General features: G+C 40.1%; 1 protein-coding gene across 2 annotated transcripts in view; it reads left to right on the top strand.

Moving 5' to 3' along the window:
• The first annotated feature begins 13,680 nt into the window (after positions 1–13,680).
• LOC127629014 (oxysterol-binding protein-related protein 2-like) overlaps positions 13,681–27,240 on the top strand; it is a 28,221-nt gene continuing 14,661 nt past the window's right edge. The window contains exons 1-5 of one of the 2 annotated variants that reach the window (XM_052106023.1): positions 13,681–13,753; positions 19,950–20,081; positions 23,642–23,765; positions 24,032–24,107; positions 24,232–24,366. In XM_052106023.1, the coding sequence (XP_051961983.1) occupies positions 20,045–20,081; positions 23,642–23,765; positions 24,032–24,107; positions 24,232–24,366 (372 nt within the window). In that variant the 5' untranslated portion in view covers positions 13,681–13,753; positions 19,950–20,044. Of the gene's footprint in view, positions 13,754–19,662; positions 19,772–19,949; positions 20,082–23,641; positions 23,766–24,031; positions 24,108–24,231; positions 24,367–27,240 lie in introns of those variants that run through there. The other variant, XM_052106022.1, reaches the window with a different exon arrangement.

The following is a 27,240-nucleotide window of genomic DNA, read 5'->3' as shown; positions in this document are numbered from 1 at the left end:
ACCCCTCCATGCAGTCCCCTGGACTTAACCATTAGTGGTCGGTGTTTATTCAAAGACTGAAACACGACTGCCCCATGATGAAATCGCAGGATGTGTTTCCCTTTGACGTACATTCCCAGGGGCCGCTGTACGTTAAACGATATACTGTATATAAATTTAGCAGTTTTTGTTTCTCCACTTACAAATCCTCCTCATGCCACTTTCAAACCAGTATATCAAAAATAATTGCACTATTCAGAGAGAGAATCAGTCTATCTACTGGAGTCTGCAGTTGTATGTAAGTGTGTTTATTTCATTGTTTTAACGTTGTTACAGAGTGGTATTGATTGCTAGATCGGAGCTGCTTGTTTACTGTCTTGAACTCGCATCGCTTAAATGTGTGTTGTGGTGTGTGTGTGTGTGTGTGTGTGTGTTTGCTATATTGTTTTGACTTGTCCCAGAGTATGCGCTGCTAGATACTATCGTTGTTTGTGAACAGTGCTTCACTTGTTTTAGAATATTATTTATTGCTAAAGTGCAGCATAATTTATTTGCGGTGTACGGATGTCGTGTTTGTTCCCACGCATGGCACCTCGTGCAACCCTTAGTTTCGGTTGACCACGTGACTAGCTTTGTTGTGCTAAGTAGCATTAAGGCGTGGCCTACTTTTATCCACTGAACAGCTTGTTAAAAATCGTGTATATAGTTGATTGAATGCTGACATGGAAGCAGCAGCTGAAGTGGTAGCCCTCGTGTAAAGCCCTCCTCGTGTGAAGACCTTTTTGTGTAAAGACCAGCGAGTCTTCCTGTGCGAGTCCACCGAGCAAGGACACAGACAAGGCACCACTCACCATAGCACTTAAGTATCTTTTAATTTTATATCTTCACTTATTTTTCTTCTACATACTAACATTTCTACTTCACGAATAACACATGCCTTCAAGCACATCCCTGTTATCTGTTATAGACCGTTTACAAGATATAGATGCAAGAGCAACCCACACAACCTACGGCCACTTTGCACTTCAGCACCTGCTGCGCTCTCGTTCTCAGTGGGACTCTGGAACTGCCAGTCTGCTGTGAACAAACTACTTCATTCCACCCTTTGCCACACAGTCCACCCTCAGCATCCTGGCACTGATGGAGACATGGATACGTCCAGAGGATACAGCAACACCTGCTGCCCTCTCCAACAACTTCTCCTTCTCCCACACCCCTTGACATACAGGTTTGCTCATTCATAACGCCTGGAATTTTTCACCGTAGTCTTCACTATGTAATAATACATCTTTTGAATTCCATGCCATTATTAAAATGCAACCCACAAAAATGCATGTTATTATCATCTATTGCCCTCCAGGTCAGCTGACAAACTTTCTTGAGGAATTGGATGTCCTGCAGTCCTCCTTGCCAGAGAATGGTAGGCCACTTGTGGTTCTTGGTAATTTCAACATACACCAAGACAAGCCCCAGGCCACTGAACTAAATACTCTTCTGGCCTCATTTGACTTGGAAAGACTACACACCACAGCAACTCACAGAACGGGCAACCGGCTGGACCTAATTTTTACACATAAGTGTACCACCTCAAATATTCTTGTTACACCTTTACATGTCTCTGATCACTACTTTGTTCAATTAAACATTATTCTCCCATCAACATTAAAACAGACTCCACCTTTGGTTTCCTTTCGCCATAACCTCTGTTCTCTTTCACCCTCTCGCCTTTCCAATGATGTCTCTACCTCTCTTCCCACTATAAATGTATTTTCCATGCTTGATGTAAACACTGCCACAGACACACTTAGCAGTACTGTATCAACCTGTCTAGACAACATCTGTCCTCTCTCATCTAGGTCACCACACCCCTGTCAAACACCTGTCTCCTGTATGCAACTCTTCTGTCTCTATGTTCTCTCCTCTGACTGACACTGAGGTCTCTAAACTCCTCATCTGCAACCACCCCACCACTTGTTCCCTTGACCCCATTCCTTCTCACCTTCTCCAGGCCATCTCTCTGTCCATCATACCTGGACTCACACACATAATTAACATGTCTCTTTCATTGCAATTCAGTGATATGAGATAATTGGTCTGAATACTATTGCAAGACACTATATTTATGTAAATATATATATACATCCATCCATCCATCTTAAACCACGTATCCAAAGTCGAGTCGCGGGGGCAGCAGCTCCAGCAGGGGGCCCCAAACTTCCCTATACCGAACCACATTAATCAGCTCTGACTGGGGGACCCCGAGGCGTTCCCAGGCCAGTGTGGAGATGTAATCTCTCCACCTAGTCCTAGGTCTTCCCCAAGGCCTCCTCCCAGCTATATATATTTCTATTTATTTATTTTTTCTTTTCTTTTTACCTGGAAATTAAAATTATTTGATGAATTATTGAAGCCTCCTTCCAAATCCCATCCTCCTCTACATTCCAAATTTAGGTATTCCAAGACTGATTTAAGCCTCTTTACACATCCTGTTTTTCCACTTCCATATTCACCTCAAGCCACTTTCAGACCTGTATGTCTAACAATATAGCACTTTTCAAGAAATGTTGCATTTTCCAACACAATATCAAATTTTTCACCTGAAAAAAAAACCAATTATTTGATTACTAATTTAAGCTTCCTTCCACCTCCCGCCATCCTCCAATTTCATATCCAAATTTAATAACGTTTCAAGACTGATTTAAGTACGTGTAACGCTATTCAGATGGGCAAGGAGGAGGCGAGAACTGGCTTGTCAATATAAATAATGTTTAATTAAACTCAAAACAAAAAGCACAAACATAAACACACACATAACGGACATGCCCGTAATTCTCTCTCTCTCGAACCGTCATCACCGGCCGCCTTCATCCGATTGGGGACGGGGCGTGCGACATTCCAGCCCGGCCCTGGCCCCCTCCGCTCCACAGTAAGCTTTCTTCCATGTCCTGGTTTTCTCCACTTCCATATCCACTTGATGCCACTTTCTAACCTGTATGTCAAACAATATAGCACTTCTCAATAAATGTTGCATTTGTTTGGTCTCAAGTCTCCAACAAACTTTTCACCTGTAAAGGAAAATCATTCCAAGAATTTAAGCCTCCTTCCACGTCCTGGCTTTCTCCACTTGCATATCCATCTCATGCCACTTCAAACCTGTCTGTCAAACAAAATAGTACTATTTAAGAAAGTTTTGTTTTTGTTTAGGCGGTTCAGGGGGAAAGGTTTGAAGATTTGAAGATCTTAATTAGCCTACTACAAAAGAACATCAGAAAAGAAATACAGAAGATCATAACCAGAGAATTTATTAAACATAATATGATCATGCATTATTGGCTAGTGAAATAGTTTCAGAGTTTGATTTGTTCATTTGTTTTCTCTGTTCTCTTATTTTTTCTCATAAGTTTTAACAGACCTCAGCTTTGCAGTGTGCAGAGCAGGACTGAAACAAAGTTCTATCCTCTGTCACTTAAATACTCTAGTGTCATGGTCTTGTTGAGTCTGCTAGTTTGTTACAGTTTGTCATTACATGTTCTCTCTATTTGGTTCAGGTGTTGCTAGCTCGTGTAATCAGCGTTGCCATGGAAGCCTATATCTATCTCAAACTGTTTTGTGTTCGTCACTCGATTGTTTGTTTGAGTCCTGTTAATCACCACTCTCTCCCTCTGCCCTAGTATGTCCTGTATTGTGTTATGCGTATTGCTTTTCAGTCTGTGCTGTGTGCTCCGGGATTATCTTCTAGTCTGTTCCTTCGCCTCACTTGACGCTTCTCCTAAGTTCCCCTCAGTGATACTTCACTGCACTGGATCTGCTCCGCACACGACCACTATGCACACAAGCCTCCAAACATACTACACTGCAGAGGATTCCTCGATGATCTACGTTACACTTCCACTATGCACATAAGCCTACGAACACACCATCCATCACCGATATTTGTTCTCTGCACTTGGATCTTTTGTCTCATCCTTCCTGACAGAACAATAGAGCCAGACACTCGAAACGCTCGCTCAACAGGGAGGGTTTCTGGGTCACCAGCAGAACCAGATCTCTGTTTCCAGCCATGCCATGTAAATGGTGGCTTCTTAGCTAGCGGAACTCACATTATTGGTTCACTGACTCCCACAACTGCGTCAGCCTCATGACTCTGACTCCACTGCTGAGGTTTCTTCACCGGCCCCAGCGGTTCTCCCTAGCGTTAGACGCTCTGAGCCCCTTGTCAATTCTCTACCTCCATACTCAGGTGAGATGGGGTCCTGTCGCACATACCTCATGCAATGTCCGCTCTGTTTCTTGCTGCAGCACTCAACTTACTCCACGGAGGCAGTTAAGGTCACCTTCATTATCACGATTCTGACTGGGCGGTCCGGCCAGTGGGGAACTGCTGTATGGGAGAGTCGCCACCCTTGCTGCTCGTAGTTCCAGAAGGTTTCGGCTGAGCTTCTTCAAGTACTCAACGGATCTGTATATGGACAAGAAGCTTCAAGGATTCTGTCCAGTTTGGCGCAGGGTAACCACTCGGTTTAGGACAATGCTATCGAGTTCTGCACTCTTGCCGCTTCCGCTGAATGGAATGAGGCAGCCTATTGGAGTCAGTTCCTGGAGGGCTTATCTGATATGATCCATGATGAGATTTACACTCAGGACTTTCCTTCCCATTTTATCTGGTCTCTCTGGCCATAAGGGTTGACCAACGCCTTGCACTATGATGCAGCCGATGTCGCTCCTCACCTGCTAGGTTGTTTGACTGTTACCATCCTCCCACTCCTACGGATGGGGTCTCAGAACAACTACACGAAATGAAACCCATGCAGATCAGGAGGACACGCTTATCACGGAGAGAGAGAGAGAGACAGTGCCATATGTCCAAGGGGCTTTGTCTCCACTGTGCTGATCCTGGTCATGTCATCGCCAACTGTCCAGTAAAAACCCTCTTGTCGGTAGACAAGGGGTTACTGGCGAGCACAACTCTTCTGTGCAAAAACCCTGCACAATGACCTATTCTCCCGTCCCGGCTGCAGCATGGATCGACCATTCATTCTGGAGTGGAGGGAAACTTCCTTGACGCTGCCAAGGCTTCCGGGTGGCAGATTCCGGTGGTTAAGTTGGCCAAACCATTACAGCATACTCCCTTAGGGGCTCAACCTTCACCATCATCACCCATTCTACGGAGACGCTCACCCTCATCATGGGTAGCCACACTGAGAAACTCTCCTTTCTGTTGGTCCACTCTCCCTCTGCACCAGTGGTACTAGGGCATCTTTGGTTGGTAACACACAATCCACATTTTGACTGGTAAATCAATTCTTTTCTCCTCCATGATGTCGGTTGTATTCGCAATCAATTCTCTGGCAGCCGTTCTTAACCACCATTCCTCTTCCCCTGCAGGGGTGGGGTTCTTCTTCGTAGAGAATAAGGACAGCTCACTTAGACCCTATATTGATTATGGAGGGCTGAATGATATCTCGGTGAAGATTCGCTATCCTTTACCATTGATGTCTTCAGCTTTCTAACTCTTGCGGGGGTGTCCGTCTTTACGAAGTTGGAACTATGCAATGCTTATCACCTGATTTGGATCAGGAAGGGGGATGAGTGGAAGACAACTTTAACACCCATAGGGGCACTTTGAATATTCGGTCATGCTGTTCGGATTGGTCAACGCCCCTGCTGTCTTCATGGTAGATCGATTTGTTTTTGTTTATTTTGATGAAATTCTGATCTTCTCCCAGAATATCAAGGACCATGTCCAGCACGTCAAGCAGGTGCTTCATCGACTGCTTGAGAACTGACTGTTCGTAAAGGCAGAGAAGTGTGTTTTTCATGCACAGTCGGTTCCGTTCCTAGGTTTCATCATCTTGTCCGAGGGAGTTGTCCGTTAAAGTTTCTGATTTACAAACCCCAGACTCCCACAAGTCTATGCAAAGGTTTCTGGGGTTCGTTAATTTTTACAGACATTTCATTAGAAACTTCAGTCATCCCCTGGCGGATCTCGACTATAGGCGGATCTTTTGTGACGTCATTGTTTATGTTTGTCGCGTTGCATCATGGGAATCGTGTGGCAGGAAACACCGCTAGATACCTGTAATTTGATTGTTTTGCACGTTTGGAGGAGGATTTAGAGAAGAGGATGGTTCACTCTTGCTGTGTGGTCGATTGTACGTCTCGTTGGGGGCCTGATAAAAAGTTTTTTCGAATTCCCTCCGAAAAGGATCGCGAAAAACGAAAGAAATGGTTGTGTGCAATTACATTCTGTAGCTGTGCTTTGATACCTGCAAGCCTCACTAGTACATGCAGCATTTGTAAGTCCTATCCTGACAGCTGCTTCTACTTTAAACATTAAAGCTGCTACATGACTGCATGTTTCTCCAAGACTGGATTTGAAAGAAGGAGAAATGTGTAAGCTGTGATATACAATTTTTCACCATAGTACAGACGCCATTGAAAGTCTCACACTGAACACAATTGAATTGGTACAACAGTCACTACATTTTCAATAAATAAATAAGAACACTGATCAATGAAGACTTACCCGGCTTTGCAGTCACAGTGAGCAGTGATTATTTCGCCGTTCTCTTTGGCGATCACCCACGGGAGATGCGAATCACGCTGTGACTCTGCTTGGCCAGGTCTAACCTCTGCTTTTAGCACGATCACTGCTTTCTGTTTGGCAGAAAAGATCGGCCCAACTTTTCGAGAAACAAAATAATCATAGGCCTCCAGACTTTTGAAAGCCTTTAATCTTTCATGAGTGAAGGGTCCAGGGGTTTCTATTAAATAAGAATAAATGTCTCCCCAGCAGATTGGTGGCCAAGACACGGGCGAGTCGGACCAACGTTTTTTGTCATCCCAGATCTCATATGGGCTTTGAATAACTTCGATTTTGTCACCAATACAAATTTTGAGCTTCTCTCCAAACCTCCTCCGGTCTTCAGATGTTAAAGTGCTTATATATTGTGGATTTCGCCCGCTAACTCTCTTGAAAGTGCTCGTCGCGTCTTTACAGCCCGCCATACTGTTTGTTTTTTTGCCACACAACCACTCGTGCATGCGTACAATTATGTCAACAAAGATCCTCCTATACCTGTACTAAGTTCTGTTGGTCCTCATGGGCATTTTCTAAATGGAAAGGTTTACTACCACTCCCATTCTTTTTTTCTCCCCTTTTTCTCCCAATTTGGAATGCCCAATTCCCAATGTGCTTTTTAAGTCCTCATGGTCGAGAAATGATTCGCCTCAATCCGTGTGGCGGAGGATGAATCCCAGCTGCCTCACATCTGAGACCGTCAACCCACACATCTTATCACTTAGCTTGTTAGCAGAACTAACCACATTATAGTGATCAAGAGGAGGTTAGCCCATGTTACTCTAACCTACCTAGCAACTGGGCCAATTTGGTTGCTTTTGAGACCTGGCTGGAGTCACTAGTCAACTAGCGAACTGCAGGGGTAGTAGCCATCGTCTTTACCACTAAGTTACCTAGGCCCCACCACTCCCATTCTTAATACTTCTGACCTTTCATGTCAGTTTATGGTGGAGGTGGATGCGTCAGAGGTCGGAGCTGTCCTGTCTCAGTGCTCTTCCACGGATGGGAAGATACTGTAATGAACTCAGACTGGAGGTTGGGTTAGAATCCAATTTGCAGAAGAGTTTAATCAACACATCCAAATCAGCAATCACAAACGTAGTAGGTAATACAGGCAGAGGTTGGCAACAGGTAATGAATCCAATCAGGCAAACAATACAAAAGGGGTAATCCAAGATCGTAAATCAAATAAACAGTCAGAAGATCATAACATGAAGCAGAACAAGATAACAACAGGTAAACGCTTGTTAAGGCAGGTAAACTGGCAGTTAAACTGGCAGTGTTAGAGTGAGTGTGCATGGCTTATTTACATGACAGACAGGAAGTGACATGGCAGGAACTGATGTGGCAGGAAACAAGAGGTAACAGAGTTCAGTATTCAGGTGAGGGCTCCCTCTGGTGGATGGGAGACCGCTCAGATGTTACAGATATATCCGTGTGCTTTTTTTTCGCACTGCCTATCCCCAGCCAAATGGAATTATGACGTCAGTAATAGGGAGTTGTTAAGCAGTCGGACTGACCCTGGGGGAGTGGGGTCACTGGTTAGAGGGTTCGGGGTACCTTTCGTGGTCTGGACTGACCATAAGAACTTGGAGTATATCCACGGAGCTAAATGTCTTAAATTCAGACATGCTCATTGGGTGCTTTTCTTTACCCATTTTGATTTTTATTCCTACCCTCTGGGCTCCGATACCATATCCTGATTTTCTGAAGTTGGGACCTCCACCACCCCTCCGGATACCATCCTCCCCACCTCCTGGGTGGTGGGCATGGTGTCCTGGGACTTTGAGTCTAAAGTCCATTCTGCGCTACGTAACACCACCTCAACCGCCGGATACCCAGCGGGTCTGTTAAACGTTCCGTGGTCAGTACAGATGCACGTTCTCTTTGGACCACTCGTCCAAATCTGAGGAAATGCTACATTATCTAAGTGATGTAATATCTAGTTTTATAAAATAATAATGAAGCCAATACATTGGCCTACAATTTTGTCTAAATTATTTTTAATTAATTGTATATTATTACTTTTATTAAATTTTTTGATTAAAGCCAAAAGCAAATTTCATTTAGCAATTCCAATTGTAGCAATACAAAAAAACAACAAAAAAACAACTCCTTCTCAGATAAAGGAAACAATTTTGATTACATTTTAAAATATTATTTCAGTCAAAAATGACCGAATACCATAGAAGGGTTAATGGGTTTACCCACCAGAACACCCTTCTGGAGACAGGACAGACTATAGTGAAAAGCCCATGGATATCTTTGAAAGCTGAGGCATTTTCAATGTCTCATGTTAGAACCTCATGTGAAATTTATCAGAGGCCTCTAGAGACTCTAGGCTGAGTTAGATCAATGAAAGGTGACACTTAATCCTTAATAAAAATGTACAAGTCATTTATTCATGCATGGATTTGTTGCATTCCTGTATTCTGTTCATGTAGGCTATGTGTGTGGTTTTATTTATCAAAGAGTGTGAATGAGATGTTAAATACAGGGAGATCTAATAGGGCAAGAACATTGGCTGTGTTCCGAATTGCATACTACCATACTCCTCTTACTATTTCTGCCATCAACAGATATGGCATTAGTAGTACAAGTATCATGGGTAGTAAGCAATTCCGAACTCAGCCATTATAAAACTGTTAGTTCCAGTCCTCTAATCTGATTAGACAAGCGGCATTGCAAGAGTGCTGTAATTAGTTTTTAAGGTGTCATGACATGCCTTTTTTTATTATTTTAAAATGTTCACTTATAATAATAGCAGTTTTTTTTGCACACGCAAAATAACTGTCATGTATTTGTAAAACATGATAATTTTCCACCCTCATTCTGACCCTCTGTCAGAAACACTCAGTTTTGGTGCTGCTTCTCCTTTAAGAATTGACAGTAAGCACCCACTGTTATGATTGGCTCTCTGCTCTTGACTGACCTGCTTGTCATCTCACTTCTCACCACTACTGGGCGGGGCTACGGAAGTGATCAGGTAAAGTAGGAATTGATGTGTTGATGTGAGGCGGTCAGATGCAAATGTCTACCACAGTGTGTCATCACAATGTGTAGGAAGTAGAGAACGAGTCGTTTTGCTAGTTTGATTTCAACAAATGCTTTTTAGTTTTTTATTGGGGTTTTTTTTTTTGAGAAGAAGAGAAAGTTTTGAGTTCTGAAATTTACATTTTGTTTTTATAGTACAATGACCTCTTATATGTTAAAAGATCAAGGACAATGTGATTCCTCATGTAATGACCTCTTAAAGGCGTGGTGACATTTACCTTTGCACCTCGAAATTCCACAAGTGAAGAATGCGTGGGCAGACGCTGAGCGCATGTGAACCACTTTATAAAGTTATAAAGAAACTTGCTAAACTCCCTTTGCATTGTGAATATTCAGTGTAGCTGTGTACGAAGCACCGCACACACAGATGTCACTGCCAGACTAAGCAACATGCTATTGGTTAACATGGCGAATTCACCTATCAAAATTCACTTGATCTTAAACTCCACACAAAATCCACAAGGGGAAATTCTTCACAACCGGAAGCTCATCACAGATTCCTTTTGAGATGACTGTATTTTGCCTGCTGAATTTTGCCGTGCAGAGGTAAAGGTGACCGTGCCTTAACAGCCCTTGGACTTTTTAATTTTTGTATCACTCCACTTGTCAATGTTCATACTGTTCAAGACCACAGTATGTGAGTGGTGCGGAGAAGAAGCAGAGCAGGAAGTGTAGTTGTCTGATTTTACCTGGAGTGAGAAAAGGGTTTTTTCTTGGTTACAGAAACATTCTGAAAAACATTTGAAAATCAACGATTTTTTTTAAGAACGATTTAAAGAATGTTCCACTAAAAATGTATGAATAACATTTTCATGCTAACATTTTGAGAACCTTTATCAAGACAGAAAACATTGAAAGAAATTTCTATTAATGTTACTGCAAGAACGCTTGTTCATAACTTTTAGAGAATGTTAGCCAATGTTCTGAGAACATTCCCTGTTAGCTCCAGTACTGCTAAATAAGATGTTAAAATGAATAATGGAAAATTACTTCATCTTCTGCATTAATTTTCCATAAGGCAGCAATTATATCCAGTGTGCAGACATTCAGGGATTTTGTTACTGTTATGACTGTTATGGCTGTTGGCAGCCTTGCCACACTAGACTGAGGAATCCAAAACCCATCGGCAGACATAACAGGATATCACATATTCTATTTCATGGTGGGCTTAATTAATGTAAAACAGTATTTTGGTCCCCTGTCCCATTAAGTTGGCCTAAATAACTGTGATAATGATACTAACATTAGGATTCCCTGCTGTTCTCTTTCTCTCTCTTAGGGGAGTCTGTGTGTGTGGACTGGGACCGTAGATCTCCAGCATGATGGTTGTGGTGGTGACAATGACGACAGTTGGTTATTACCTTGTTTGTCTTGTCTTGATGACAAATACATCTTGTACATCTGCTAGATGTACTGCTGGTTTCAAGGACTTTTTCAGACAACCTTAAAAGTACTGTAAGACTTTATTAATAGTACAACAATATACAGTACTTATATGTGTGGATGAGAGTATATGACACTCTAACTGTTGGAAACAATGTGAAAAACACCTGCAATGCAGTGTGGATATTTAGACTCAAATAGTCTGGTGGAACCAGGAATTAAAGACAAACTGCACTTCCAGTTGTTGCTGCAATAGTTTGATGTGTAAACAGGGTGTTGATGTGCTTTTTTCATGCAGATGACCTGGGTTTGATTCCCCCATTTGCCCTAGTTTTCCTGCATGTCTCCACTCTTAATATATCCTTTAATATATCTTATAATAATAGATAAAAATGTACATAAAGGTTGATTTCCTCGCAGTGATTTGGACACAGTGAAGTCAGGGAGTAGAGAGAAAGGTTTAATCTGGGTAATATTAACCATGTTTTTACAATAGTAATATTGTAGTATTGTAGCAGAAACCATAGTTTAATGCAATTTACCATGTTGTTACTACAACAATATGCTGGTAATATAGTAACCATGTTTAATTTTATGGCTACTGTGATTTTACTACAAAATACCATGGTGATACTATGGTTACTGTAGTAAAACCATGGTTAATTTTTCTAAGGTAAGGTTAGGGTTAGGGGTAAGGCTTAATGTTGGGTGTCTGTGGGACTCTAAATAAACACAATAAACACGCAGTAGTGATGCCCCTATTAAAAATTATCTAACGCTATTTGCACTTATTGTAAACAAAATGCTTTTTGTTGCTATTTACACTTACTATTGCTACATTTGCACTTAGTACAAATATCCTCTGGTATGTGAAAAAATAGTCTACTACCTTGAACGTTCTTGCAGTATGACAGCAGTATCCTGCGAGGACACGCTAAATTTAGTCAAAAACTACTTTAAACAGCATATTTCTTACTGTAGCCTATTATAATTACTATGCATTCCACACCACAGGGAATTAATTAGTGAAATCAATAAGTTGATTTAAAGTGGTGGAAAAAAATAAAAAAATAAATGGTGACTAGTGCATCATTTCAAAACATACACTTTATATACATTATATGTCTAAGTTAATTTCCATCTGACTCTGGGCAATTAAGGGATGAACCCAGAGTTTTACTCAAATAGCATACATTACAAAAGTCACTCAGTTTGTTATAAGTATCACAAGGAAAAGGTCACCATTAATATTTCAGGTCCCTGGAACTTTGGAATATCCGTTTCTGTGTTGATTATAGGTGTAAAACTAAAACTAAGATGATATAACTGGGTAAATCAACATTTTACAGTATATTTTACAGTTACATTTGTTATTTCAATGGCACAGCACACAATATTTCTGAAGATTTTGGTGTATATAAAGCAATTACTTATTTTGCAATCTCAACCAGACTTGATATTATTTGTCAAAAAAAGTTTAGAACATCCAAAAGAGTGTCAACAGTCATCTTGTCTGTTAATTTAACCACTAGAGCCATCTATTGGTAAAATTCAGTAAGTACAACGTAGTTGGTTCAAGAATATTTGGTTATCATTATGAGGGTGAAGCATAGAAAAAAAAGGGTCATAAAACTGAACAAATAACTGAACCTTGCCTGAAAGCATAAAATATATTATAAAGGTCTGTGCCAAATCTCGCTATCATGATTCATATTTGCTTCTAGGGTTCACCTTTGCTTGGACCATAATAAAAATGAGACAATTTTCACATAATGAGAAGGACTCCATTCATTAATGATAAGAGGACAGTTCTTTCAATGCATGCAGAAAACAGAGACATGTTATACAGGGTCAGTGGGTGTAACTGGCGTATGAAATGATGGATGAAAGAGTCCCTTTTACTGTATTTGCACTGCGGTCCCACTCTGTGGTCCTCCGAGAACTGTTGGAACAACACTGCTGGAACAAAGGCTGTAGCAAGAAATTCTGTGCCCCTTCAATGTATATTGCTCTGGGCCCCTTACCTATTAAAGAAATACAGTTTTGAATTTGTTTTGAGCCCCCATGTAGCTTTGGGCCCCTAGAATTGTTACCACTTTTCACCCTGCTACAAAATGACAGGGAGGTTTATAATTTGCCTCTGCCACTGTGTTTTATTGCTGACAGCTGACTGGCTGATGGATGAATATGTGTGGCTTTAGGTGAACAGAAAGCAGAGACTTATCTCATTGAAGATTTATCTGGATAACATTAATTGTATCACATTATGTATTTTATGCATTTCAGGGCACTTCCTTTTTGTCAGTTTCATACTCAATCTTATGAATTCACTGGGTTTTTGTTTAGGGTTGTTTCTTGAAATGAACAGTTGACTCAAATGAAACTATAAGAGCCTAAATGGTGGCTCACAGAACAGATTGTAACATTTGAAAACTATGCTGTTTGGTTTTCATTTATTTATAAATTATTTAGAACTGATATGTAAACTTAAAAACTTTAAGTAATGTAATATAATTTAATCATATTAATTTTGTTCATTTTAGTATGCAAAAGCAGCAATCATAGAAACATTGTTCAACTACAATGCACATTTTCTTACGCTGACGTAACCCGTCAGGCGACGAAATTCCCTCAATGTAATTGGCCAACATCAACGTCAATCAAATCGCTCATATCGGTCCTTTCCGGCTGTGTGTCAGGCCTTCGGCAGCATCATCACTGCCCGAGAGGAGAAGAGAAATCCAGACATCATCACAGGTACCCGGGTGTCATTTTTATATTTAGCGCATTGAACTTATGCACATGTTTAACAAAAGCTTTAAAGTACCGTTTTCCAGTGGACATCAAGCTCTTGAGTTCAACCTTTGCTCAATAAGTTTGTCAGTTAGCTATTGGAGCTTTAGCCCGTTAGCGTCTGTTTACAGACTCTAAACACAAAGTGATCTGCCTACCTAGACAGCAATTTTGGGCATGCAAAGACCACTCTCAAAAACTAATGTGCTGCCTACAAACTCTTGCGTTCAAACTTTGTTTGGTAGCTCTCTGGGTTTTGAGACAGAGTGTCAAATGCTGAATCTTTATTTTATTTGTTTATCTTTTTCAACCTAGTTGCTGTTACATGTACATGAGTCAGATGTTGAGTGTGCAGAGCTTCGCTTCAGGTGTAGCATGTTCCTCAGTGATTGTAAAATGGTCGAAACAGTTTTTTGCTCCAAATTTCCCAGTTTGACATAACTGTCAGAATTCCAGGACAGGGTTATTTTATAAATTGTGTGTCAAGCTTGCAATATCGCCTATATAAAGCCATGTCTGTCATGGTACTGCACTCATTACGTGCATTAAAGCAGGTGAATGTAAACAGTAATGTACGGCGGCTTGATCACATGGACCGATGACCAGTTATCATTTGATTTCCACTCCTGAGGTGTTATGTGTGTAGCTTGGGGCATGCCTGTTGATGGGTATCGGGGCACATTCCATACAGTAATGTGTTTGGAGATTTCTAATACCGCCTTGGCTTGCTGACTCGTGTCTTGTTGTCAGGTATGTTCATGAACCTCTTCCAAACAGACGACATTCCAAGGGTGTGTGAAACTGAGTTTGTAATGCAGCGTTTGTGATTCATTCCGGTTCTGAAACCTTGTGGGTGTTTGTGTGTTTACCTACAGTTACATTTCAGGCAAACATGCCCTTTTAGGCGGCGGACTGGGCTTCCTGTAGTACTGCATGTGAATTGCAAACAGCATGTATTCCATGATGCTTAAGCAGCACTGGGCAAATTTCACTCTTTGTAATGCTGTGTCCATCAGTGAAGCTGGCATCTGTGTACCAAATAAAATAGTGTCTTAACAGATAAAATGGATTAAAATAAGGAACTTTTTATAAGCTGTTTTTGAATCACTTTCCCTAAAAAATTGTATATTGTGATCTATACACCAATCAGCCACAACATTAAAATCACCTGCCTAATATTGTGTAGGTCCCCCTCGAGCCGCCAAAACAGCGCTAACCTGCATCTCAGAATATCATTCTGAATATCATTCTGAGATGATATTCTTCTTACCACAACTGTACAGAGCAGTTATCTGAGTTACCGTAGACTTTGTCAGTTCAAACGGGCTGGTTTGAGTATTTCTTTAACTAGAATTTAATCTGAATGGTGCCAAAAACAAAAAACATCCAGTGAGCATCAGTTTTGTGGACAGAAATGCCTTGTTGATGAGAGCGGTCAACAGAGAATGGCTAGACTGGCGAAGTAACTCTGATAACTGCTCTGTACAATTGTGGTGAGCTCTGTTTTGGCGGCACGAGGGGGACCTACACAATATTAGGCAGGTGATTTTAATGTTGTGGCTGATCGTGTATATTGTTATTGTCCAAAAATTAAGAATAATTTAGAATACCGCAATATACATTTTTGCTTGTATCACTCACTCACCCACCAACCTTCTTTCTTAAGTGCTGAGGGTTAATCTTATACATATGTCTGCTTTATGTTTATGTGATGTATGTTGTTATTTTTCTTAATCCATCTTCCATATCATAATTTCTACTAGGGCTGCACGATTATGACAAAAATTGACGATTGTTTGATGAAATTACTGTGACGTCACTAATCAGGCAACCGAGCTTCCAGTTCTTCAGAACAGCAGGTTATGGGCTGTGCTACAGTCTCTTAAGCATTGCATACTGTAATAATAATGTTTGTTAATGTTACTAAAGGTTATTTAGTATATATAATATATATAATGAAATATGACGTTCAATAATTTTTCTATGTCCAAAACATCCAAAACAAGCTACTTTATAGCTGTTCAATACATAAATACAAATGTCATTCATTTTTAATAAATTGTACACAAAAATTGAGCAATGCAACAATATTCAAACTCTCCCATTATAATGACTGAAGCTGTCACTCACTGTTTGAGCACTGCAGTTAAACTCACTGACACAGAGTTCTGCACTCACATAATAAATATAACTGTTTAAACGACACAATTGTAAGGGGGTTAAGATGGGCAAGGAGGAGGCGACAACCAACTTGTCAATATAAATAATGTTTAATGAAAACTTAAACACACAAACATAAACACACCTGACGGACATGCCCGTAATTCTCTCTCTCTCGAACCGTCGTCACCGGCTGCCTTTATCCCTCACGCACCCCATCAGGCCGATTGGGCACTGGGCGTGCAACATTCAAGCCCGGCCCCGCCCCCCTCCGCTCCACACTTCTCCTGGCGTTTTCTCAGGCCGGGGTGCACCAGCATGACATACACCCCCCCGTCCCTCTCTCTCTTTCCCTGGGGAGGGGTGTGCTTTGCACCCCGTCAGGTCCTCCCTGCCTTCCTCGACCTGGGAGGAGACCGGAGGGGAAAACAACAACAACAAAAAAATAGGCAAAGGAATAGGCCAACACGGTGCGAGAGGGAGAGGGAGAGAGAGAGGGAGACAGAGGGCACGTGGGGACACTGTCTGTACGTTGATTCTAACGGTCTGGATCGTTCTAGTTTTTACCTATGGTAAACAAAAATAATTAAAAATTGCTCTCCTTTGCTCTACATTTTTTTGAGTGTCAGATTATGTTTCTTTAGCACTAATTTTCAAACAGATTAAAAATTCTGTAAGCAAGCATCTGGACTTCAGACAATGTAAAACTTGCACTTAAGGATTGATTGTCATGACTGATTGGACTGTAGACTCACTGCATCTCTGATTGGCCATTGTCATTTCATTGCTCAATGCTCACGTCTGGGATTGGTTAGAAAAAACACGTTCTAAATGGAAGCCATTAACACAACAGTAGATTTAAATTGCATAATCGTCAGTTTTCACTTTTGCATAATCGTGACCACCGTAATTGCGATTTTTAGTTTTTCGATTAATTGTGCAGCCCTAATTTCTACCCACTTGTTTCAGCCGAACAGGATTCTACTCAAACGCACAGGACCTGTATGAGGCCGGTGTGTACATAGCACAACACCTGAGTCTTTATTTATCACCCAGACACATTGCACCTGATTATCAGTTGCCACAGCGCCCGCAATCACTTGGTTGTGTGATTCCACCCTGCTTGCTCCCGGGAATGCTGTTCCTAGATCAGACATCATTACTGTAGCACAACATGGCTCTCGGGGGTATAGACGAGACTTCTTTTGTGATTTTAATATTTCAACTAACTACAGAACACTTGTTTTCCCCAGTAGGTGAAAGTGCATCATATATAATATGTAATTGTAATCAATAATCAGATTGAGTTGAAGGGTTGTGCATCTGAGCAACAACATGAGGGTGAGAAAATGGTACTAGAATGTTCACTTTTGGGTTAAATATACCTTTGAGATAAGATATCCTATATATTAACATCCCTTTTCTGCATTGAAACCCAACAGCCTTCGTGTTTTCGTAGTTGTTTAATGTTAAGAGTTGGTCTGACCAACTGTGACAGACAGCTGAAAGTGGTCTTTCACGGTGCAGTTATACACATTTTCTACTTGTTGATTTACTCATGAGCCATCCGTGGGGCTTGACCCCTGACATTTGCTCCTTAAAACACATACATAACCTTGACCTGCACTGCACTTTCCTTGAAGGAAACCAAGCGTCACATGGTTTGGGTCATCAGAAACCAATTAGAAATGTGTGTGTGTGTGTGTGTGTTTATTTAAAGGGCCTATTTGAAACTTGTGCTGCACATACAATGATTTGGTTCATACATATAAATGTATTTTTAAAGGAACTTTAAAATACCAGACTTTCTGAAGAGGATGAGTTATATAACAAATGTAATGCTTGAAGTTTGATCAAGTGAACAAACGTTAAAGTGGTGTTTTATTTGGAAAGCACCTCTAATGAATGATCAAAGCTGTGTAGAAGTTGGTAGTATTTGACTAAAGACACGGTCTGATAAGGTTCATCATTAAACAGCTATTTGAATTTAAGCAACCTACCTGGAGGTTGGAACCATGCTTTGGATAACTGCTTTATTTACTGTTCTCTGACTTACTAGTGAGTTGTCTCATTGACTTTGGAGCCTCACCTTCATCACACTTCTTTGGATGACAAGTTAAAGCTGTGTTTGTATTGCTCAAATTGTTCTTGAGGATTTACTGAGATGGCTAAGAACAGATGACCGAAGAACAAAGACTTGTACTCTGGTGAATTTGAAATCCTTGGTATTACTTAATTCATCTTTGCTGGTTGCTAGGTCCAGATGGAATCTTTCTGTACTTTCCCAGTTGATTTGGGAGAAAATATGTGTAATTCTGTCGAATGGTTTGATAAAATATGTTAAACAGAGCTGAGAGTACTCCTATTGGTAGCTGATGGCTTCATCAAATTAGCCAACATATTTAATAAATAAACCTGCATGTGGTGGGGATGTGTAGAAATGTTTAAATGACTGGTGTTTAGGCCTGTAATAATTATAAAATAATCTTCTGATTGTGGGGCTTGGGTAGCTCAGCGAGTATTGACGTTAACTACCACCCCTGGAGTCGCGAGTTCGAATTCAGGGCATGCTGAGTGACTCCAGCCAGGTCTCCTAAGCAACCAAATTGGCTGGTTACTAGGGAGTGTAGAGTCACATGAGGTAACCACCTCTTGGTCATGGTTAGGGGTTCTCGCTCTCAATGGGGCATGTGCTAAGTTGTGTGTGGATCGCGGAGAGTCTCAACATGCTTTGAGTCTCCGCGGTGTCATGCACAACGAGACACGTGATAAGATGCACAGACTGACTGTTTCAGAGGCAATTGTGACTTGTCCTCCACCACCTAGATTGAGTCGAGTAACCGCACCACCACGAGGGCCTACTTAGTAGTGTGAATTGGGCATTCCAAATTGGGAGAAAAATGGGATAAAAAAAATAAATAATTATAATAAACTTCTGATTGTGGTTATTTGATCTATGCACATTTTTTTTTTTTTTTTTAGATAAACATGATTATTGTGCACTTCAAATTCCAATCATATTTTAATGTAAAGTCTGATCTGAATTTTTATATTGAAAAATGAACAATATAAAAATATTTTGATGTCATTCATCAGATTTTAATGCCTTAAAAGGAAATCATACATCCCAATTGTATTTATTTATTTTTATATTTTAAGTTAAATTTGTAAAAATGACTTCTTAATGTGCTTGAAGCACACATGCACCTTAAGAAATATGACGATTAATATGACAATTATTAATAATTTTAAATGGTGAAAGCCCTAAAAGAGGCCGTTAATTGTCATAGGCCTTAAATTGACAATAAATCATCTTAATGGCAATTATTTGTTTGACAATCAATCGTCAACCAAATTTCATAATCATCACGGCCCCACTGGTGTTGTAATTCTCCCGAGCTTTCTGCAGGCTGTGTTTGTTGCTGTAGATTCAGTAGCGGGGCAGCACTGTTGTTAAATAGCAAATTGAACCAAAAATAGTGAAAAAAAAATAAATATTTTTAAATATACTTTTAAATAAAGTACCGGTTCTTAATACTTTAACTGTGCCAAAAGTGTTCCCTCGAGTCTTGTCTAGAATGATGAGATAAGCCCGTACTGTGAGCCGTGTCCAGATCTCTCTGTCAATGGCAGGTTACACATTTTGGATGTAGAGTCCAAAGTTCATTCCTATATCAGAATTGTTCTTGCAAACCAGCCCATAGGTGGAGACCCACAGTGGCTCCACCTCTCATTTCAAGTGCAGCCGGTTAGTTTCAGTGAAACATGTCAAATGAATGAGTGCAAGAATGAACTTGGACATTAACATCATTGGAGGATCAGGTGAATCCGAGCACTTGTTTTCCTGCATATGTCATGTGGCTAATGGAATCTTAAAGGGCCTGTCTGCTTTCCAGTTACACATTTTTATATTGATCTCATAGAATTGTATTGAAGAGGTCTGTAGAGTTGTTATCATTTTCATAAGTACAATTTTGACGTTGTGACTTTCTCTTCACAGGTGTACCTCTCCTAAGGAAGTGAAAGCATTAGTATAGAGAAGGAAAGCGAGAGACCATGCACTAGAGACTCCGTATTGGCCCTGCATTTTCTACAATGAACTATGAGGACGAGTTCTATGATGCCGTCACAGGTGAGGGGGTAATGATCATCATTAAATGCCTTCTCAAATGACACATGTTGGTTATTGAGGCTTATTCTGTGATCTGCTGTGACCTTTAATGTAGCACTGCTCAAGATTGTGTCCGAAAGTTGAAAAATGCTGGTTTTGCATGCAGTATATGGAAGTAGTAATGCAACAAGACATGTCCAAATCTAGTGCTTGCATAACATTGTTTCTACTTAAATGCTGTATATTTTGATTGGCCAACAGCTTAGATGGATGTTAAATACCAAAAACATAACTTTAAAATGTAACACCTAAGAAAGTAGTTGGTTGAACAACTATATATTTGATCATAAGTCATTTGGAAAGTACTTTTGGTGACCGAAGCTTGCTTAGAGGTGTCTCGTGTCATGAAAAAATTCATAGGCTGCTGTGATTGAATTCACACACAGCAACTGATTATTAAGCATGTTTTCTGAGGATGATGCCGTTTGTCACCTATAGTGAGTGTTTTGAGCCCTGTGGACTCTGGCTTGGGGCAGTGTGTTTTTGTTATGGCAGAGCAGCCGTGACGCGGCACACGATTCTGGTGTCTGCTTTCGTTGGTCTGTTGATGGATTCAATTATAAAGTGCTGTGTTCCGATGGTCTGATGACTCCTGTTGTTCCTGCGACTGGAGATTATAACGAATAAGTAATGAATAATAAACAAGGTGATAAGGACTTTGGCAGGTCATTGTGCTGGGTACTTGAAGCCTGAAATCGGCTGAATCACTCGTATCAGGTGGTACGAAATGTGAAACAGTCGCATATTATGCTAAATTGTTTTATTGGCGTCATAGAAAAGCTCATTAAAAGCTTAAATTGCACTTGCTGGCTATTGATACAAGTATTAATGGCAAATATCAAGCACTAAGTTTGAGCACATGGTAGTGGTAATGACATTAGCTGATGGAAAATTGCACTGTGCTATTAGGAAAGGGCAGTGAATTGATGTTTCTCAGTACATGAACATATTCAATTCTGCATATGACACTATCACATCACAATAAATTGCTGAAGCTTTTATCTCTGTATATGGTATTATCATGGTATTGAATAACATTAAAAACAAATGGGATAAAAGATAAACGTTATTGTTCTCTTAATAAACACGTTTAATTACTTTTTTCGATCCAAAACTAGCCCTTTAAATTAACAGATAACAAAGAACTTTGAAAAGAACTGAACATTCAAATAAAAATTATAATAATTGAATAACTAATAGGCTATAACAATAGTATGCATGTTTTTTGTTGGATAGCAAGCCAGTTGCTAATATATAGCTAGAAGCTTAAAGCTACACATTTAATAACAACAAGTTCAGTCACACTGTATGGCAAACATACAAGTGTTGTTAACTTGAGTTTAAAGGGATGTTCCGGGTTCAATTCAAGTTAAGTTCAATCGACAGCATTTGTGACCATGTTGATTACCACAAAAAATGTACTTCAACTCATCCATCCTTTTCTTTAAAAAAAAAAGTTTTTTGACTACATTATCATGGCAACGAAATTGTAAAATTGGCTATAACTTTACACAGAAAAGGTTAGTAAGTGATTTTATTACACAAAAATCATGTTTACACACATTGTTTTTGCCTTCTGGCTATAATTTAGAAAATGTTGGTATTTTAACATTAAAAAATTGACCCCCATTCACTTCCATTGTAAGTTTCTCACTAGCTGGGTTTCCATTCAGCTATTTTTATGCACATTTTGAAATTACGCATAAGAAATCCTGAATGAAAAATCTTAATATGTGAATAAACTCTCAAAATTTGCTTAAGATTTAATGCGCTAGTTGGAGGTGGATTTTCTAGAGTTTTGCATTAGTTAAAATGCGCATTAGGGTGAAAGAAAAAGTTTACTTGCATAGCGACAACGCGTTTTGACCATTCGTGCACGTGTTATGAGTGTGCGACAGCTTGATGTGACTGGCCAAAGGAAAGAACAGATCTTGGCACACAATTGAAAATAGCGTTTGACTTTCGGAAGTGTTTAACCCACAGCTAGTCATTTAAGTGGGTCCTAACAATCCACCAGGACAGTTTTGAGAATGTGCGCTCCCAGTAATGAGGAGACTGGCGGCGTATGGGCATCTCTTCCATTTCGGCCCTCATTAGATCAGATATTATACTTGCTCTGTGGCATCTTCTGGCAACATTTCAGAAACAGATTGGAAAAACAGTTGGACACAAATTACCTGTACCGCAGGTTAGCGAACTTGTTGGAGGTATTCCCGTGTTTTGCAGCCACTTTTCTGACACGTTTTACACAGTGATACCATCTTCAACCAAAATTTATTCTGCATTTTTATGAAACCCAAAATATTTGCACCCTTCAGACCAAACCCTTTTAGAAGGCAGATAAAGTTGGCAGTGTTCCTCCTCAGCCATGCTTCTCGTCCACATTGGTTTTCCTTAGATCAGAGTGTGCATGTGTCAGTTATGCCACAAACATGCAGTGTTGTGAATCTTGAATCATTGATGGAAAAAAAACTGTGTGATCAGAAAAATCTAAACAATTTAGCTGAAATGTAATCTAGAATTATTTATGGTATTTTTAAGTGCCCATGATTAACAATATTGTGCAATTGCCGTGATATTCCACATTAACGAATACTGTCAGATGCCTAGCTTCTACTTTATGTATTGGTCGGGCAAAAAGGCTAAAAGTTGTTAACCAGAAGATTGGTGGTTTGAATCATACAAAAAGTGAGCTGTAAGCTGTTGGGTCATTATTACTCACAAATTATAAACTTTTCTTAAATTATTTTCATCTCACCGTAAAAAGTGACATTTCGAGTGGAACGCACAATGTTATTTTAATTGAGTGCATATATTAATTGAACTTTGAATTTGCATGCTTCACATGAACTCTCAGTATGTTAACACATGCTCTACAGCAGGGGTGCACAATACGTCGATCGCAATCTACCAGTCGATCGCAAAGGCAATGCTGGTAGATGGTAAAATTTAAATGTACTTTCGTTCAATTTTAATAAAAATAAATATAATGTCTTTCCTTCTTTTAGTTTCTGTCTGACTTGCACTTGACGAGTAAATATTGACCAGGCGAGGTTTTTTTTATTCAGTTGCCATGACAACTAAGTTTGCGCATGCGTGCCTTCCAAGGATTTCTGAGAACAGAGCGCGAAATTGCCATGCTACTGCCCGGATTAGGCAAAACTGTCTGATTTCATTCAGTGCAAGTCATCGAAATAAGGTATGCCCTGGCTATTGTAATCTATTGTGCTGTAGGTGTTTTGGGTTTAGTGTTAAAACTGAATGATATCAACATTGAACATTATTATATATTTTTTTATTAATTAGAAGATGAATTCCATGTAGGGATACATGCAGTAATCCCAACAAGCATTTTCTTATTTTAAATGAAACTGTTTTTTTTAGTTGGTAGATCTTATTGAGTTGGTCATTTAAAAGTAGATCATCACACAAAAGTGTGGGCACCCCTGCTCTACAGCATGTATCAGTGTCTATCTCTGAGTGAGATTTGGTTGTTGTGTATACTATGTTGTACGTCCCAGGCTTGGATTCGGATGAGTCGTGTGAAGGCACATCAGAAGCCAGTTTTAAAGATGCTGTAGTGTTTGACAGTGCTCCGCAGAACAATGGAGCAGTTCCTCAGGAGAACGGAATCAAGAAACGCAGGTACGGCCAGATTCCAGGGCTGTGACCCACATCCTCCCTCCTTTTATTCATTGTCTCTTTTCTTAATCTTTCTCACTCACTCTATCCTTCGTCTTGCTATCTCTAGATTCTTGTCGTCCGCCGTCTTGATTACCTTTAATTTTTTCTTTCATCTTAATCTATACATCCCTGTGTAGCACTACAAGTGTACTCTTTACCTCCTGTACATAGGGAATGGATTTTGTGCATGTTTGTGAAAATAATACAGTGTTTCTCTGCCATATTAGGTCATCTCTTCCTGCCCCCATGTTCTCCAGAAATAATTTTAGCATATGGAGCATCCTCAAGAAATGTATTGGACTGGTGAGGATGAATTATATATAGTACTTTATTATTGTTACTAAATCAATGTCAGACGTGTTTCGTACAGTACTTCTAGTACTTAAGTTAGATCCTGCTGAGCCTGTTCTACGGTGCTGTGATCTAGGAGCTGTCCAAGATCACAATGCCCATCGTGTTCAACGAGCCCTTGAGCTTTCTACAGAGAATCTCAGAGTATATGGAGCACATATACCTCATCCAGAAAGCCTGCTCACAGACTGACTCTATAGAGAGGATGCAGGTGAGTCTACACCAAATGTTGAATAAGCACATTTTGATTAAGACAGTTGATGAATATCCACCTGTGTGGATATTTTGTCACTTTTGATATGTTTGGAATTGCATCTACCATTATACGCACATTATACGCTTATTTGCTGCATGCATGAAATTCCTGGATGACCTACTACATTTGCTGAAAGTGTATTATACAAGCAGAGCACACTACATGGGTTTCTGCATCCCATGATGCAGTGCACTCTTTGACTGCACATTTCCAGTGTCACGAATGATCTGAAAGCAATTTCATTGGTAATTAGCTGAGTTAAATAAGAAATGAAGTGAGGTGATACAGTGTAGCAAAGTACTGTTTGATTTGTCTAACATGCTATTCTTTTCATTTTTTGAATACTACTGGAAGTAATACGCTAATATTTAATTCTGAAGATTGTTTCCTATTATTACACTGCTCTTTGGAATACCGGTTACTGATTGGCAAATTGTGGCATTCATTTCTATAAGCAGGCTAATAATTTCAACTCCAATCAATATTTTGTGTCCATTCACTTATTTGACTAGTTGTGTGTAAAACGGGCTTATGAGCAATCAGAAGGTCATTATCATAAAATGTACTGCAACATGTAGATCACAACTCTACACAGTGCAAACCGGAATTTGAATTCAGTGTTTCTGGAGTCTCCATGGCCTCTTCCTTCTCGTATAATAGCATAATTTCAATGCAAGTCAAAATGTCAGGTCCATTTTATTCATTTATTTGGCAAGTTTGGTACTAAGCAGAGAGGTTTATTTTGTGATAATGACTCACTGACTGTATGCTATCCCTAAAGGCCCCAGCACACAACAACAAGTGCTTATTCGTTCTACGCTCAAAGAAAGAAAAAAGTTTGAAACAGCTGACCAACGTCAAACTGTTTGCAATCATTCAGACACCTGCCATGATGCTGGGGGAGCCATTTAGACACCAAGTAAAACATCAACTAATATAATAAAAAAATCATTCTATGAGACGATATCAGGAAAAAAAGCTGTTTTAAAATAATCTGATGATTTCAAGTAAAATACACTCACCTAAAGGATTATTAGGAACACCATACTAATACTGTGTTTGACCCCCTTTCGCCTTCAGAACTGCCTTAATTCTACGTGGCATTGAGTCAACAAGGTGCTGAAAGCATTCTTTAGAAATGTTGGCCCATATTGATAGGATAGCATCTTGCAGTTGATGGAGATTTGTGGGATGCACATCCAGGGCACAAAGCTCCCGTTCCACCACATCCCAAAGATGCTCTATTGGGTTGAGATCTGGTGACTGTGGGGGCCATTTTAGTACAGTGAACTCATTGTCATGTTCAAGAAACCAATTTGAAATGATTCGAGCTTTGTGACATGGTGCATTATCCTGCTGGAAGTAGCCATCAGAGGATGGGTACATGGTGGCCATAAAGGGATGGACATGGTCAGAAACAATGCTCAGGTAGGCCGTGGCATTTAAACGATGCCCAATTGGCACTAAGGGGCCTAAAGTGTGCCAAGAAAACATCCCCCACACCATTACACCACCACCACCAGCCTGCACAGTGGTAACAAGGCATGATGGATCCATGTTCTCATTCTATTTACGCCAAATTCTGACTCTACCATCTGAATGTCTCAACAGAAATCGAGACTCATCAGACCAGGCAACATTTTTCCAGTCTTCAACTGTCCAATTTTGGTGAGCTCTTGCAAATTGTAGCCTCTTTTTCCTATTTGTAGTGGAGATGAGTGCTACCCGGTGGGGTCTTCTGCTGTTGTAGCCCATCCGCCTCAAGGTTGTGCGTGTTGTGGCTTCACAAATGCTTTGCTGCATACCTCGGTTGTAACGAGTGGTTATTTCAGGCAAAGTTGCTCTTCTATCAGCTTGAATCAGTCGGCCCATTCTCCTCTGACCTCTAGCATCAACAAGGCATTTTCAGCCCACAGGACTGCCGCATACTGGATGTTTTTCCCTTTTCACACCATTCTTTGTAAACCCTAGAAATGGTTGTGCGTGAAAATCCCAGTAACTGAGCAGATTGTGAAATACTCAGACCGGCCCGTCTGGCACCAACAACCATGCAACGCTCAAAATTGCTTAAATCACCTTTCTTTCCCATTCTGACATTCAGTTTGGAGTTCAGGAGATTGTCTGACCAGGACCACACCCCTAAATGCATTGAAGCAACTGCCATGTGATTGGTTGATTAGATAATTGCATTAATGAGAAATTGAACAGGTGTTCCTAATAATCCTTTAGGTGAGTGTATATATGCTATAGATAATATGTACTTTGTAATGTCTACCTTGTGCATTCATGGTGCTAATGTGCTAACGCTATACAGAGCCATAAAATATGCTAATTACACTTTGTTATTGAAATTTAGGATTACACTGATACTATTGCAAAGATGGATGTATAAAAGAGTGCTAATGGGTAGAATACAGACAAAAGAAAGATGATAGGCATATCTTTCTTTGGGCAAATGTTTGAATGCCTTTCACTGCAGGTAATTTGAGTATTTGAGTAGTTTTGATTCCTTAAACAAAAAAAATCGCATGACATGTTTTTGGGAAAAGTCTCTAAGCGAACGATAATACAGATGTAGGTAAGTTTCCACCAGCTTGCGAATAACTGTGCATGCCGGTGTGTTCATGTTGACTGATCTTAACTGACTGAATGGGAATTGGCTGTCTCAAAGTAGGTGGGGCTTGAGGTCACACCTACTGATGACCAATAGCAGAAAAATTGTGTTTAGCAGCCGGTACAAAGTTTTTATGAAAGTTTGCCCTGATGAGCTGTTATGAATCACAGAAACAAACTCAAAAACCCCTTTCTTTTTAGACATATTTCTTTCTA

Source organism: Xyrauchen texanus, chromosome 35 (genome assembly GCF_025860055.1).
Source record: "Xyrauchen texanus isolate HMW12.3.18 chromosome 35, RBS_HiC_50CHRs, whole genome shotgun sequence".
In the NCBI taxonomy this organism is placed as follows: domain Eukaryota; kingdom Metazoa; phylum Chordata; class Actinopteri; order Cypriniformes; family Catostomidae; genus Xyrauchen; species Xyrauchen texanus.
Note: the sequence above shows the minus strand (reverse complement) of the source record. Positions and strands in the feature narration are given on the sequence as shown.